The 13,536-nt window shown below is 35.0% G+C and overlaps 1 protein-coding gene across 2 annotated transcripts in view; it reads right to left on the bottom strand.

Annotated features, from left to right (window-relative positions):
- Nucleotides 1-894: 894 nt before the first annotated feature.
- The window catches only part of UBE2D1 (ubiquitin conjugating enzyme E2 D1), a 31,997-nt gene continuing 19,355 nt past the window's right edge, over nt 895-13,536 (bottom strand). The window contains exons 2-7 of one of the 2 annotated variants that reach the window (XM_045568784.1): nt 9,367-9,430; nt 9,242-9,273; nt 6,542-6,619; nt 5,329-5,434; nt 2,468-2,561; nt 895-1,774 (exon numbers count right to left, since the gene is read on the bottom strand). In XM_045568784.1, coding sequence (XP_045424740.1) covers nt 1,729-1,774; nt 2,468-2,561; nt 5,329-5,434; nt 6,542-6,619; nt 9,242-9,273; nt 9,367-9,430 — 420 coding nt within the window. In that variant the 3' untranslated portion in view covers nt 895-1,728. Of the gene's footprint in view, nt 1,775-2,467; nt 2,562-5,328; nt 5,435-6,541; nt 6,620-9,241; nt 9,274-9,366; nt 9,431-13,536 lie in introns of those variants that run through there. The other variant, XM_045568785.1, reaches the window with a different exon arrangement.

Raw genomic sequence — 13,536 nt, 5'->3', positions numbered from 1 at the left:
ATTTAAATGCTTTGCTAATGACTACACCCATGACAGATTCTTGCACACTTATACAGCTACTGCAATAATCAGAAGAGCTACAACTGTTCTTAAAAATGACACTCACTCAAGTTTGATAAGCATGCTAAACACTGAAGAGATGTATTTTTTCCCAGGTTAAAACATTAGAACTTTCTTGTTTTCTTTAAAATCTATAAAGACAACCTGCTTATTTAAATCACTTTTAGCTGCCAATATATAAAAACGGAGGGAAGCATCATTTAGAATTTTCTTTGTCACTTCTATAGTAAAAAAATGGATGTTTTCAAATTGCAATAGCATTAAATTCTATTTTAGAAATTCTAGATTTTAAAATGTTAAGAAATATAATGTCAATTACATTTACAGGGCATTTTAATGAATTAATCTAGCAATTCTGCAGGTCTATAAAGAATTTTCTAGCCAGGCATGGTGGCATAAGCCTGTAATCCCAGCTACCTGGGAGGCTGAGGCGAAGGATGGTTTGAGCCCAGGAGTTCCAGACCAACCTGGGAAACAGCAAGATCCCGTATCAAAATAAATAAATAAATAAAGACTTTTTTTCAGGGTGGGTAACACCACCTTACACTCATTTCAGTACTTTTAACAAATTCCATTTTAGATGTGACCCAGGACAAACCCCAACTTATTCTAAATGCTCCTCTACAACAAAGGACCAAGGTATATCATCTTATAGATTGACCATTTAGTAAACAGATATTAACCTAAGACAATAAAGTTTATATAATTAATGGTGACTAATGCCAAACATAATGGACCTCATTTTCACAATTTGGAAATAATTTTCATGCAAAATTTTATATAGAGCTTTGATTATTATTTATAATTTTTATTTTTTTAAGTAATCAAGACAAATAGTAGAAAAAGCATTTTATTTATATGGAAAAAGCTACAGTAAGGTCTGTAAAAGGTGTCAATATAATATTGCCTATAGAGGAAAAAATTCAAATGTGAATAGCAACAAATAAATGTTACACATCTTCCTACTTAGCAGTGCAATTAATTCACATTGCAATAAAGTTAAGTCAAGTATAACAAAATCAAAACAAGTGTTTCTCCATAATCAGTATACTGAGAATTACAGTGTAAAGATCATTTCAGGTTTAAGAAATCTGCAATCAATCTATTGAATAGCCTAAGACAAGGGAGACACAGTCAATTCATTTAATTATCAGCTGTTGGGCTTTTTTCAATACTGTTCACAGGAAAAAAGTAATGAGTTGACGTACATGTAAATAGAATATATTTAGTCTATACAGTAAAAAAATACAAATTATAAAGTGAGCTAACAAAGAATGAAATCTGAATACAGATTTATAAAACTGACGACATCTTAGACAACACATACAGTATTTTCCATGTAAAAACATCTAGTTTCAGCAAAAAATAATTTGGTTGCTTTTCAGCTGCACTGTAGATCTTGTAAGCTGAAGATGCAGATGTCCAAGTATCTTAAAAACCATAATAAATGTCTTTCTCAATGCATACAAAATGATAAATGCTCTCATCACAGTCTTAAGGGTATTTTTGGAAGTTTGTTTTGTCTTGCTTCAGAAACACATTTAAAATGGGCAAAAATCAAAGGGTTTCATGATACAATGAAACAGTAAACAGTGCTCAATTTACTGCTAATGTTGAAAAAAACCTAGATTTTACAGTACTCTGGTATATATGAAAAATTTTTTGACTTTACATTGCATATTTCTGAGTCCATTCTCTTGCATGTCTGTTGTATCTGTAGGCAAACAAAAGAGATATAGTAGAAACATACAAATTTATTCTTGTAAAAGCCTCTTTCTATATAAAAATGCATATCCTACCTTCTCATGCTTAATTGCAATAATCATACATATATGTGATATAGGATCATGCATAAATAAAACAGGAAAAATAAATGATTTTTTTAACTTATGGATTTTTTTTGCAACCTACATGAAAATGTACCTAAATATACAAAAACAAAACGTAGAAACCAACTTCTAATAGAAATTTATAAAAGCCAACCCTGAATGAGCATTACCTGCAAATTGCAAATAAACCTATAGTACTAAAAAGGTGGAACAGCTTGAAAATTAGGTCAGTTGGGTGGGCCTAGAGTTAACTTCTCATTCTGGGAGAAGATAGGGAATATAATATTTAGTACTTTCCCATGATTAAATTCTTTCATTTTTAATTTACCACCCTGAATTATATATAATCATTGTGCAAACACAGAACATAGACCATAAAACAGTAAAGGGAAAGAACAAGATTTTTTGTAAAAAGACTTAATAGAGTTTTAAAAGAAAGGTTTACTCCCTTGGAAAAAAATAAACTTAATATAAGCATAACAAGCATAAACGTACTTAAAATATATTGATAATATTCATTATTTAGCAGACTATATGGAAAAGCATCCAAACAGAAGCTAATATAAGTAAACACTTACTTTTCTTTGTCTGATTTATAGATTTGTGCAATATCTGGTACTAAGGGGTCATCTGGATTAGGATCACAAAGTAGAGAACATATGGACAATAAAACTAGATTTAAAAGAGAACATCATATTAGATAATAATCTTTCTACTTTATACAAATTACATATGTGAAAATAACTTTGCTGAATATAGATAAAAAAGAAAAAATAAAATTACATTTATACAAACTACATTTTATACTAACTTTGGCTGCTAGCAAATTGATCTTTAAAAATTTTTAAATTATAAAATTACCATAAAATGTATATAATATAAAATTTATTTTACCTTTTGAAGTTTTAAATTCTATTTGAATTTCTATTTATTTAAAAAATGTGAACTTCCAAAGTAGCTATGAATAACTTTTAAACTTAAGAGTTCTCTTCAAAGCCATCAAATTACAGTTCACAGTCCAAACCATTCTGAGTAAGTGTGCTCATGCGCTTTTTTACTTTGGCTTAGCGCTACAGACTGTCTACAAAGAAAATCTGTACAATTTTTTCAAGAACATTTTATTCCATGTACCTTATTCATATGGCATGCATTTAAAAATCATGTGAATAGCTATCTTTATATAACTTATATATTTTAAAATATAAATGAAATTTTAAAAAGTAGTTATTCCTACACTATGTAAAGATACTAACACAAATAACTACACTTAAAAAAACATCTAAGTATCTGAAATAAGAGGGAACAAGGACTCTGGTTCCTCCTTTGTCTGCTTCAATTACGTGACACCATTTCTGAGGGGGTGCATGGAACCTCTGGAACAATCTCTCATTTCCAGCTGCTCCCCACCCCCCATCATGTTCCTTTTTATTTTCTGAATCTTTTAAGTTCAAAGGTGGATTTATAGAGCAGAATTGACTCTTAAATGATAGGCAAAGGGGAGGGGTGTTATCGACTAAGGAAAAAACTAATATTTTAATTCATCTTCCTTATCTTCCATCTGCTCATTGAAACTTCAGGCCCTGAATATTAAACTTACAGGGTAAATTTTCTGGGCTCACCTATGTCTCCAGAATGCTTCCACACTGACCTCATGGTAAAAAACAGAACAAGACATTTAAAATATAGAAAAGCACCAGGCGCGGTGGAATGTGCCTGTAGTCCCAGCTACTTAGGAGGCTGAGGCGGAAGGATCGCTTGACCCCAGGGTTTCGAGACCAGCCTAAGCAACACAGTGAGACCCTCCCCATCTCAAAAAACTAAAATTGCAATTAAAAATATATATGGAAAAGTAAAAAATATACAAACAAATGAGTGAGATATGATCTATTCATAACATAAGAAAGAGGGAAGCTCCTCCTCTGCCTTCTCCTGCTGACAGGAGTTATTTGCCCTAATTTCACTATCATGCACACAAACCATGTCCATCCCTTAAGATAAGGAAAAAGGTAATCGCTAATATTCATTTGAGTGACTGTGAGCCAAGTGCATGGTGATCCTATGTAGTAATACTATTATAATCCCCATTTTACATTTAAGGAAACTGAGGCTGTTTAAATTCTCAAAGAACAGTTTCCAGAAGCCAATACTACTAAGTATTCTTTATAAAAAGCTACCAATGTCAGAAGATAAGTACTCAGTGTGTGGCAGTCTGCCATTTCTACCTATGAGGATTTAGCTGCTTTTGCCAAATGACATTCATTTCATGACATCATTCCAGGAAAGCGTATATTAATTTGAATAACCCTTTGACACAGAATCTTTCCTACATCCAGTGCATGACAGTTACACTACATGAAAGATTTTAAAAAGGATACTAGAATCTATATGAGCATTTTAGATGAGGATTCTGGGTCAGCAAAACCACCATTCATAAATAATTGACCTGAAAGGCTATTATTTATTTAATACTTGAAAGAGTTATGGCTGTGGGCCCTACTTCCTCTAAACCTTACCACTTTTAAAAGCAAGTTATATATTCAGGTAGCATTTATAAAAAAAAAAAAAAGAAAGAAAGAAAGAAAGAAAGGAGCACACGTTCTTCCTGTGAATCCTTCAGGAGAAATAATTTTCTAAAATTTTATAAAAAGGGAAAATGTGGTAGTTACTTCAGGAGCAGCTGCTTCTAACCCAAACAGTATTTTCCAACTCTCAGGTTATCTTCTATTAGAGAATCAAGACAATGTAAAGAGTGCTAGCACAGTAAACAGTATTGGCTAATGAAACAAAAATGGCTTCAGACAGCCCATACACACATCTGATAATTCAGCAGAGAACAATGCCGTACGTAAATCTGTGAAAGCTGAGAATCAGCACTGATTATGTGCCAGTCACTATAATGATGCTATCGATTATTCTAAGTTTAGACTAACATATTTAATGTCCTACATTAAAGTGTGAAATATGTCTTTCATTTTAAATCATTTATTTTAACAGCCAAATCTGATATTTTTTTCTTGGATGAAGTAAAACAGCTGTAAAGCTTTATGTCAGTAGTTCTATTTAATGAATGGGATAACTGGTCCTAAAAATCTTCTTTTTCCTACCTTTCTCTCTTTTTCTAAAGACAATGCCCAAGCCAAAAAGGGTAACATATCAATAGGCTTTATCCCCAATTTTCTAGCCCTCGTACTTTAAATTTCTTCTCATTTCATCATTTAGGGTGGGGTGGATGGCTCCATCTACCCCCCAACCCCCAAGCTAACTGCTAAAAGCCAGAGTAATATGAGAGCTACAAGAGCAAAGTAAAATCAAAACAGGAAAAAGCACAGTTGATTGGTTTTTTAAAAAAAAAAACTTTAGTGCCTAGATACTTCTACTTCTTCTTTATTTCTCCAGTCTCACTGTTATCAACTGTTTTAAATCTGATAAATGAAATTACCTTTTGATACAGTCAGAGCTGGTGACCACTGTGACCGCAGGATATCAAGGCAAATACTTCCATTACTGTTTATGTTTGGATGGTAAATTTTTGTCGTGAAAGCAATCTAAACATAAAACAAAACAACAAAACCATGACAATCCACAAACTATGAACAAAACAGAACTCATTTGCTCTAGGGTAAAATATCCTCAACTTTACATAAGCTTAGAGGAGAAATGGTTTTCAACACTAATCAAATGATCATCTACTTTGTGCTTTACATAGCTCATGGGAATGTGAAAGCCAATCAGTTTCCCTCTTTCCCCCTCGAAGGAATTGAGAAGTATTTTGGAGAGTGTAATATAAATAAGTCTGACTGGTTGAGTAGCACCCGAAGTAATCAACCATGGCTTTCATCATACCTAGAAGTAATAATCCTTTTCTTAATTTTGATTATCAGTGATACCTAGAAGTGACACTTGGGTCTAAAATCAGGGTGCTAATCCTGTTCCAGGGCAAAGTTGAGGGGTCTCAGCTTGCTACCTGTCCTAAGAAATCCTCCAAGAATCCTAATCTTTCACAAGAGTTGTTATCATATCATTTCATACAATGTTAATCAGGTGGTTTTTTTTTTTTTTTAACCTCGGGTCTATCAGGCCAGTAAATCAGGTGTTTTTAAAAATCTAAAATAATTATTTTCTGAGTGACAGAATCTGTTGGTTTTTTTTTTTCCTTCTTGATATCCCCATCATTTGTTTCCCTTTGGAGCTAATCTAAAGTAAATTTAATAAGAACAGGTTTTTACCTTCCCTACCACACTACAGAGACTGTGTCATATTTACTTTTGTTTTCCCCAATGTAAAAGAACATGGTAGGTGCTCAATAAATGTCTATTGACTACTTTAAAAATTGAGAAATAAGGGTCAACTTTGGAAAGATAATCCCATGAATAGAAAAGTCTGACTCTTAACCATAAAAACTTCCCATACTACACATATCTAATAAGGAGGGAAAGAAAGGCAAGGAATCTAATTTATAGTACAACAGATACTACTGTTTATTTTACAGACCTAACATAATATTTGAGTAAAAAAGCATATTTTAGATTCAGTGGCTTTACAAAGTTTAAAAGTACTAAACTACCCACACTCTTTAACATCATGCAACTACCTCTAGATAAAGAGTAAAATCCCTGCCATGGGAGTCACATCAATCATAAAAATAAAAATACCTTTGGTGGTTTAAAAGGATAATCTGTCGGAAAATGTACAGTGAGAAAGAAGACTCCACCTTGATATGCGCTATCAGGCTGAAATTACAAAATATTTGCATCAGTGTTTGATTACAGTATTTATTTAATAACTTAAGATGATTTCCCCAATTATTATTAGTTGGAAAAAATGCCATCATATTTAACATGATTTTGTTAAATATTATCAGTTTGGGGAAAAAAAGGCAACCATTTTGACATAAGTTCAAATCATTTACCTTGAGAACAGGTTTCCCTTTGCAGGTATGAAGGATGATTTTCCAACAATTATGCCGACGTCAAAAAGTTTAAAAGAAAACAAAAATAGGACACACACAGTGGTGTGACTTGACCAAACAAATCTGTTTATGAGTACAAATTTTTAAAGATCAGTATACACACAAGACTGCTGTGAGAAAAGATAATTTTCTGCAGCAGTAATCAGTAATTTTTTTTTTTTTTTTGAGACACAGTCTCACTCTGTTGCCCAGGCTAGAGTGCCATGGCAACAGCCTACCTCACAGCAACCTCAAACTCCTGGGCTCAAGCAATCCTTCTGCCTCAGCCTCCCGAGTAGCTGGGACTACAGGCATGCGCCACTATGCCAGGCTAATTTTATATATATATATATACATATATATATATATATATGTACTTTTTTTAGTTGTCCAGCTAATTTCTTTCTATTTTTTTTTTAGTAGAGTCAGGGGTCTCCCTCTTGCTCAGGCTGCTCTCGAACTCCTGAGCTTAAAGGATCCACCGCCTCGGCCTCCCAGAGTGCTAGGATTACAGGCGTGAGACACCATGCCCGGGAGTAATCAGTATTTTTTTAAAAAGGGTTGGAGCTAGTATTTACCTTCTTTTTTATAAAGTTTAAGTTCTTATTACAAGCCAAAAAAAAATTTTTAAAGGGGAAAAAGAAGCAAAATATAACTAAAATTCTATTTTCATTCTTTTATATTTAATTAAATACATCAGGTTATATTAGCATTTGCGTAATAACAGCATGACTGTTATTATTTCCTCTTTAAGTTCCTGCATATATATTAGAGGACTGTACTGTATAATTATTATATATGTTGTTTAATTCTAGTTCATCAAGTTATAAAGAATGTAGAAAAGATAAGCAAATTACAATGACAGATATGATCTGCTTAGATATGCAAATGATAGTACAGAGTACTATAATGTAATGTACATTACATGACTAATATAAATAGTAGTCACATTTACATTCCTAAAATAAGGGAGGTATGAATAACATAATTGTAACCATTTGCTACATGTGATTCACCTAAAACATTTGTGAGGGGCTATAATTCAAATGGTAAGGGTTGGGGCTGGGCGAGTTGGCTCAAGACTATAATCTTAGCACTTTGGGAGGCTGAGGCCAGAGGATCACTTGAGGCCAGGAGCTTGAGACCAGCCTGAGCAACACGCAAGATCCCATCTTATAAAAAACAGAAAAATCATACGGGCCCAGTGGCATGTGCCTGTAGTCCCAGCTACTTGGCAGGCTGAGGCAGGCGGATCAATTGAGCCCGGGAGTCTGAGGTTGCAGTGTGCTATGCTGATGCCACTGCACTCTAGCCCAGGCAACAAAGCGACACCCTGTCTCAAAAATAAAAACAAACAAACAAAAAATGGTGAGGCTGGACCTTTAAAGGATAGTATTTTGAAGGTTCTTAGTATGTAATGAAAACAAACAAATAACTAGATTATTATTGAAAGTTGTTGAAACTTACTGAAACAATTATGTTGCATTTTACCTTTAAAAAATCAACTTAATAAAACAATTTAGTAATTTGAGACAACTGCCCAAGAGTCCTGCTTTGAAATTCAGTAGTCTTTGTTTTTTTTGAAGTTAAACACAAGCCAATATGATTAAAAACACTAAACTTACTAGATAAAGCTCCTTTAAGGGAAGGAGAAGAGAATGATGTTCATAGAAACATGTTACTAAGGTACTCTCAGCCAGAAAGGAGATTTGAGCTGTCAGTGCCCATTCTTATGCAATCAGATTTTTGCTCATACAAAGAAAAGCCTGTTCCAAGTCATAATTGCCTCTCAGGTGTTGAAAGAAATAATTTTAACGAAGGAAATAAGTATTAAGAGGAGGAGGGTATAAAACAGTACATAATTTTTAGTTCAGAACAATGAGACAAAATTGAAAGCGTCAAACTCATAAGGTGAAACCCATTGCAATATTTTATCAATTTTCTTTCACAAACAAGAACAGTGATGAAACACATTACAAACTGATGCTTGTTACTTGCAGGAATTCCATTATTGAGTTAATTAGACTTATTTTTAACCTACTAAAACTGTGGATGTGAGAATGATTATGCATAGTTATAAACAATTGACTCTTTGTGTCTAAAAAAAAAAGATAAAGCAAACACACAACTTGGTTGCAAACTGTGGGTGATCCATTACTATGTGTAACGATCAAGGATTTGGCAAAAAAACAAACAAAAAAAAAAAAACCTCATAGTGATTGTCCAAAGTATTTGCCACCAATGCTCCAGAAAATCATCATAAATCCTCAATCATATTTTACTTCCTGGGTGATTCAGAGTATAAGAAAATTCAACCTTAGTCACAAACATCTGGTCAAAGGTGAAATGGCAAGAATGATGTATGGCTGGGGGGATTAATTTCATATATATGAATCATACTTACAGGCCCCATAATAGTTGCTTGCCAGTGGAACACTGAAACAAACAAAGGAGTTTTGGAGTCATTAACAAATGTTCAAACCTATATTTTTAATGGTAGCAAAATCCCGGCAATAGAGCAAAGCTTACAGTCATCTCCCACAGGTCCAGCCGAACAGTGAGCAGGTGGATCACGTTGTAGATCACTTAACTCCTGAAGGAAAGCAAAAAGACTTAAGGTTAATGCTTTCTGTTCCCAATGAAACAAGCACAATAATTCATCAAGACATAAATTATTAACTTTACCTTTAAAACCATTTTTGGCAATTCTGTTCAAAATATGAAAACATAAAATGTACTGTCATTAATTGGTAGAAAGGTATGAAATACAGTACTAAATTCCTCCATCAGACAGCTCCAAACCTTGAAAAGATTAAATGGGGTTAAAACATCACTTTAACATCCCTAAGACAAAAAAATTTAATGCGCATCTACTGTTTACAAGGTATTTATGTAAGTGCTAGGTACATAATATACGAAAAAACAGGTCCTACTTCCAACAGGTTACAACCTAAAATGAGGTAGAGTGAAGGTTCAGAAAGATGAATATTTAACAACTTGAAAGTTACATAGGAAGAAAGAAGAGCAGGCAGGCCACGTTTCAAAACCTAGAACATGGATTCACATGGTTTCCTGCCCTCAAGGCAACAGAGAGAAAGGTCATAGAAAGGACACAGCTTTGGAGTTGGCCAGGCTTGGGGTTGGGATTCCAGTCCTAACACAACTAGCTCTGTGGCCTTGGGGAAGTTACTGAACTTCCTCAGCCTCAGTTGGGGAGGAACTCATCATCCCCAAATAAGAAAGGTGTAAGTTCAGGCCGGGCACGGTGGCTCACGCCTGTAATCCTAGCACTCTGGGAGGCCGAGGCGGGAGGATCGCTTGAGGTTAGGAGTTCGAGACCAGCCTGAGCAGGAGCGAGATCCCTGTCTCTACTAAAAATAGAAAGAAATTACATGGACAACTAAAAATATATATAGAAAAAATTAGCCGGGCATGGTGGCACATGCCTGTAGTCCCAGCTATTTGGGAGGCTGAGGCAGGAGGATCGCTTGAGCCCAGGAGTTTGAGGTTGCCGTGAGCTAGGCTGATGCCACGACACTCTAGCCTGGGCAACATAGTGAGACTCTGTCTCAAAAAAAAAAAAAAAAAAAAAAAGAAAGGTATAAGTTCAATATGAAGGACTATAATGGAAGAATCTAACGTAGTTTGGAAAATCAGGGAATGCCTCTGAGGAAGTGACATTGATGCTGAAAGCTAAAGGACAAGTGGGAGTTCGTTTTGGGGGAAATGAGTAACACTGGGAGGCAGAGTGGCAGAGGATGAAGCTGGAAAGGCAGACAGAAGACAGGCAGAAAACAGCGAGCGAAACACACCGCCTTAAGCATTTGGGGTTTTATAGCAAGCGCACTGGGAGGGGTTTTAAGAAGTGGCAGGCTCTGATTTAAAGGATGGTTGGTTCGGACTGGATTAGAAACTGGATTAGAGGAGAAGCAATAAGACTAGTCACTACAGGCGAGAGAAATGGTGGCTTAGACTGGGGACGTGGTGGCAAGATAAAAGCGGGTATTTGAGACACGTTGAAGGGGGCCTATCACAGGATTTGATGATGAATCACACAAGTACAAAGTAGGGAGAGGTCACAGATACATATGACGAAGAGTAGGTGGCAGCTAACATTTACTCAATGTCTTAGTCACCCTAACAACCCTCAGAGGGAGATGTCATCACGTTCCCCACTTTATAGGTAAAGGTGACGCACTTCATGGTATGCTCGTGGAACTGGGATGCAAACCCAGGCAGTCCAACTTCTCGATTTTTAGTTTCACAAATGTAGAAGGCATTTACTGAGATGGGGGACACTAGAAGGCAAGATGATCCGGAGAGTTGACATGTTGGATCTGTGATCCCTGCGGTACCAAGAAAAACTTTAGTTCCACATACAGGGCTGGAGCTTAAAAGAGGGTGAGGCTAGAAATTGGAAAATTGTTGTACATACTTGGTATTTGAAACCACGGTAGTGATGTAAACATTTCTGTGGGAACACATAAGTAAACATGACACTTAATCAAATCTAAGACATCACTGACTATAAGTCACATCTTTAAGTACCAATAATTAGGGAAAAATGCTGCCAATTAATTCTAAGACACCATCAATTATAAGATGCACCTAGATTTTACAAATGTTAAAATGTGAAAGATGTGCACCTTAGAATCACTGCAATATGGTAATTATAGCGATGAGCTCAGTGCTCTAATAGAGACAAACAAGAAAGAGGATGTGACAGGGGAAGGCTTTCCCAAGGAAGTGATATGAGCTAAGTAACTGAGCCAAGTGCAAACCCAGGTCTGCTTCTTCCAAGTCCAATGTTCTTTTCCAGTACACCTTGGTACTTTCATTTTTGTTTTGTCGCTCTTTTTTTAATAGCTGGTGTGAGGTTTCTCTTTCTAACAAGAATTAACTAACACAGCTGTTCCTTTGCTCTGTGTGCATTTAAGCAATAAGAATGATTTCAATCTTTGACTTAGCTATCCTGGTTAAAAGCAAGGCTTTGAAGTTCAAGTCTGGATGCCACCACTCACTTGCCACATGATCTTGGGGAAAATCATTTTTTCCTCTCCAAACCCCAGTTTTCTTTTATGTAAAGTGGCATTACTACCTTCATCCATAGTTTCTATGACAATCAAGTGAAATGATACAGCACAATCTCTGGCACATAGTAAGCATTCCAGTAAATGTTATGATATTATGGGATTGATAACAACCATTTGATTCTTCAGTACCAGAATACAATTATTTAAACAGATTAAAAGATTGAGGGAGGAGCAGTTCCCAATTCATTGCCCCATTTTAGAATGGCTGTACCTTATAACAGTTTTCTAATTTGGGCTTTTAGGAGATTGCTTCTGAAAGTATTCATCATGTTGAGTTTTCTAAACATTAGTGTAAATGAGAATTCTTTGCCCTCATTTTAACTAGAAAACTAGTTAATCAGAAAATAGTCTCTGTGGTTTTAAAAAACTGTTAATGATTTGCATGTATGTATTTTACATAAAGACTATGTATATGTGTATCACACATATAGACAAAAATGTACATATCAATTTTATTAACAAGAAAAACCAAAACCATATTTTAGTTCAAACAGCCTTGAACCATATTCAAATTTCAAATGTCAGACTGATCTTCAAATCCCTTTAAAAATATTGTATAAAATAAAGGTTATTTTATTCTTATGTTTTTACATTCTGATTCTACCTTCTCGATTAGAAGAAGTTAGAGCTAGGGAGAGAAAGAGAGAAAATCTAACAAACAAATTCTACAAAGCTCAGGTTCTTATTAAAGTCCACCCATATAAGAAGGAGGCAGCTGATACTACATCAAACATCCTTAATATTCACATCAATCATTAGGTACTACAAATAATTCCAGTAATGCTTTGGTCAGGAGACTTACACATCCTAGACTTTTTAGGAGGGTCTAGAAGCCTAATGTTTTATCCCTTTGTCAATCCATGTGTCTGGAAATATGCCGTTATACTGTTTGGAAAGATGTAACTGAAGCTACAAAGCGTATGTGCAGACAGAATGACCAACGGAAAACAAAAGGTACAAAACATACCCTCAATCACCCCCAAAAATACAGATCTTAAATTTGAAAAAAGAAAAATGAAGATATTTTAGAAAATTCCAAGATGTACTGATGAGGTGCAAATATAAATATAAACAAATATAAACAAACAAAAACTACAACCAAACCAAATCCCCACTCTTTTTGCTTTTAGTCTATTCAGCAGCCAACGGACTTTTAGATGACACAAGAAATCAAGGATTGCTTGTATCTATTAAATTCTCCCTTTTGATTCAGATTACTCTCAGCTTTTCTGAAACTGCCTCATTTGACTTATGGTTTATCTGCTATAACTGGCATTCTTATTTACCTACTACTACTATATACAGCCACATATGAGGTATCAAAGATAATTTAGTGATTCTTATGTTATTCCAAAAGGATATGCAAAGATTAGTAGTCTCTTCACGTACCCTCTCCCCTACGCACTCTGTAAGAATTAACACTGAATTATACAACTTGCTCAAGACCACAGATCTTTACAAGAGCCAAGGCTTAACTCCCGCATTCCTCACTGCTAATGGAAGTCCCTCTAGAGCACAATTTATGACCCTACTTCGTGAAAGTTTATGCCTGCCTGTTCCAATACTGCCTGACATCTGAGATGCACCCCATACATAGCCTAACTGT

Source organism: Lemur catta, chromosome 14 (assembly GCF_020740605.2).
Source record: "Lemur catta isolate mLemCat1 chromosome 14, mLemCat1.pri, whole genome shotgun sequence".
Lineage (NCBI taxonomy): Eukaryota > Metazoa > Chordata > Mammalia > Primates > Lemuridae > Lemur > Lemur catta.
This window is presented reverse-complemented; position numbering and strand designations above follow the sequence as displayed.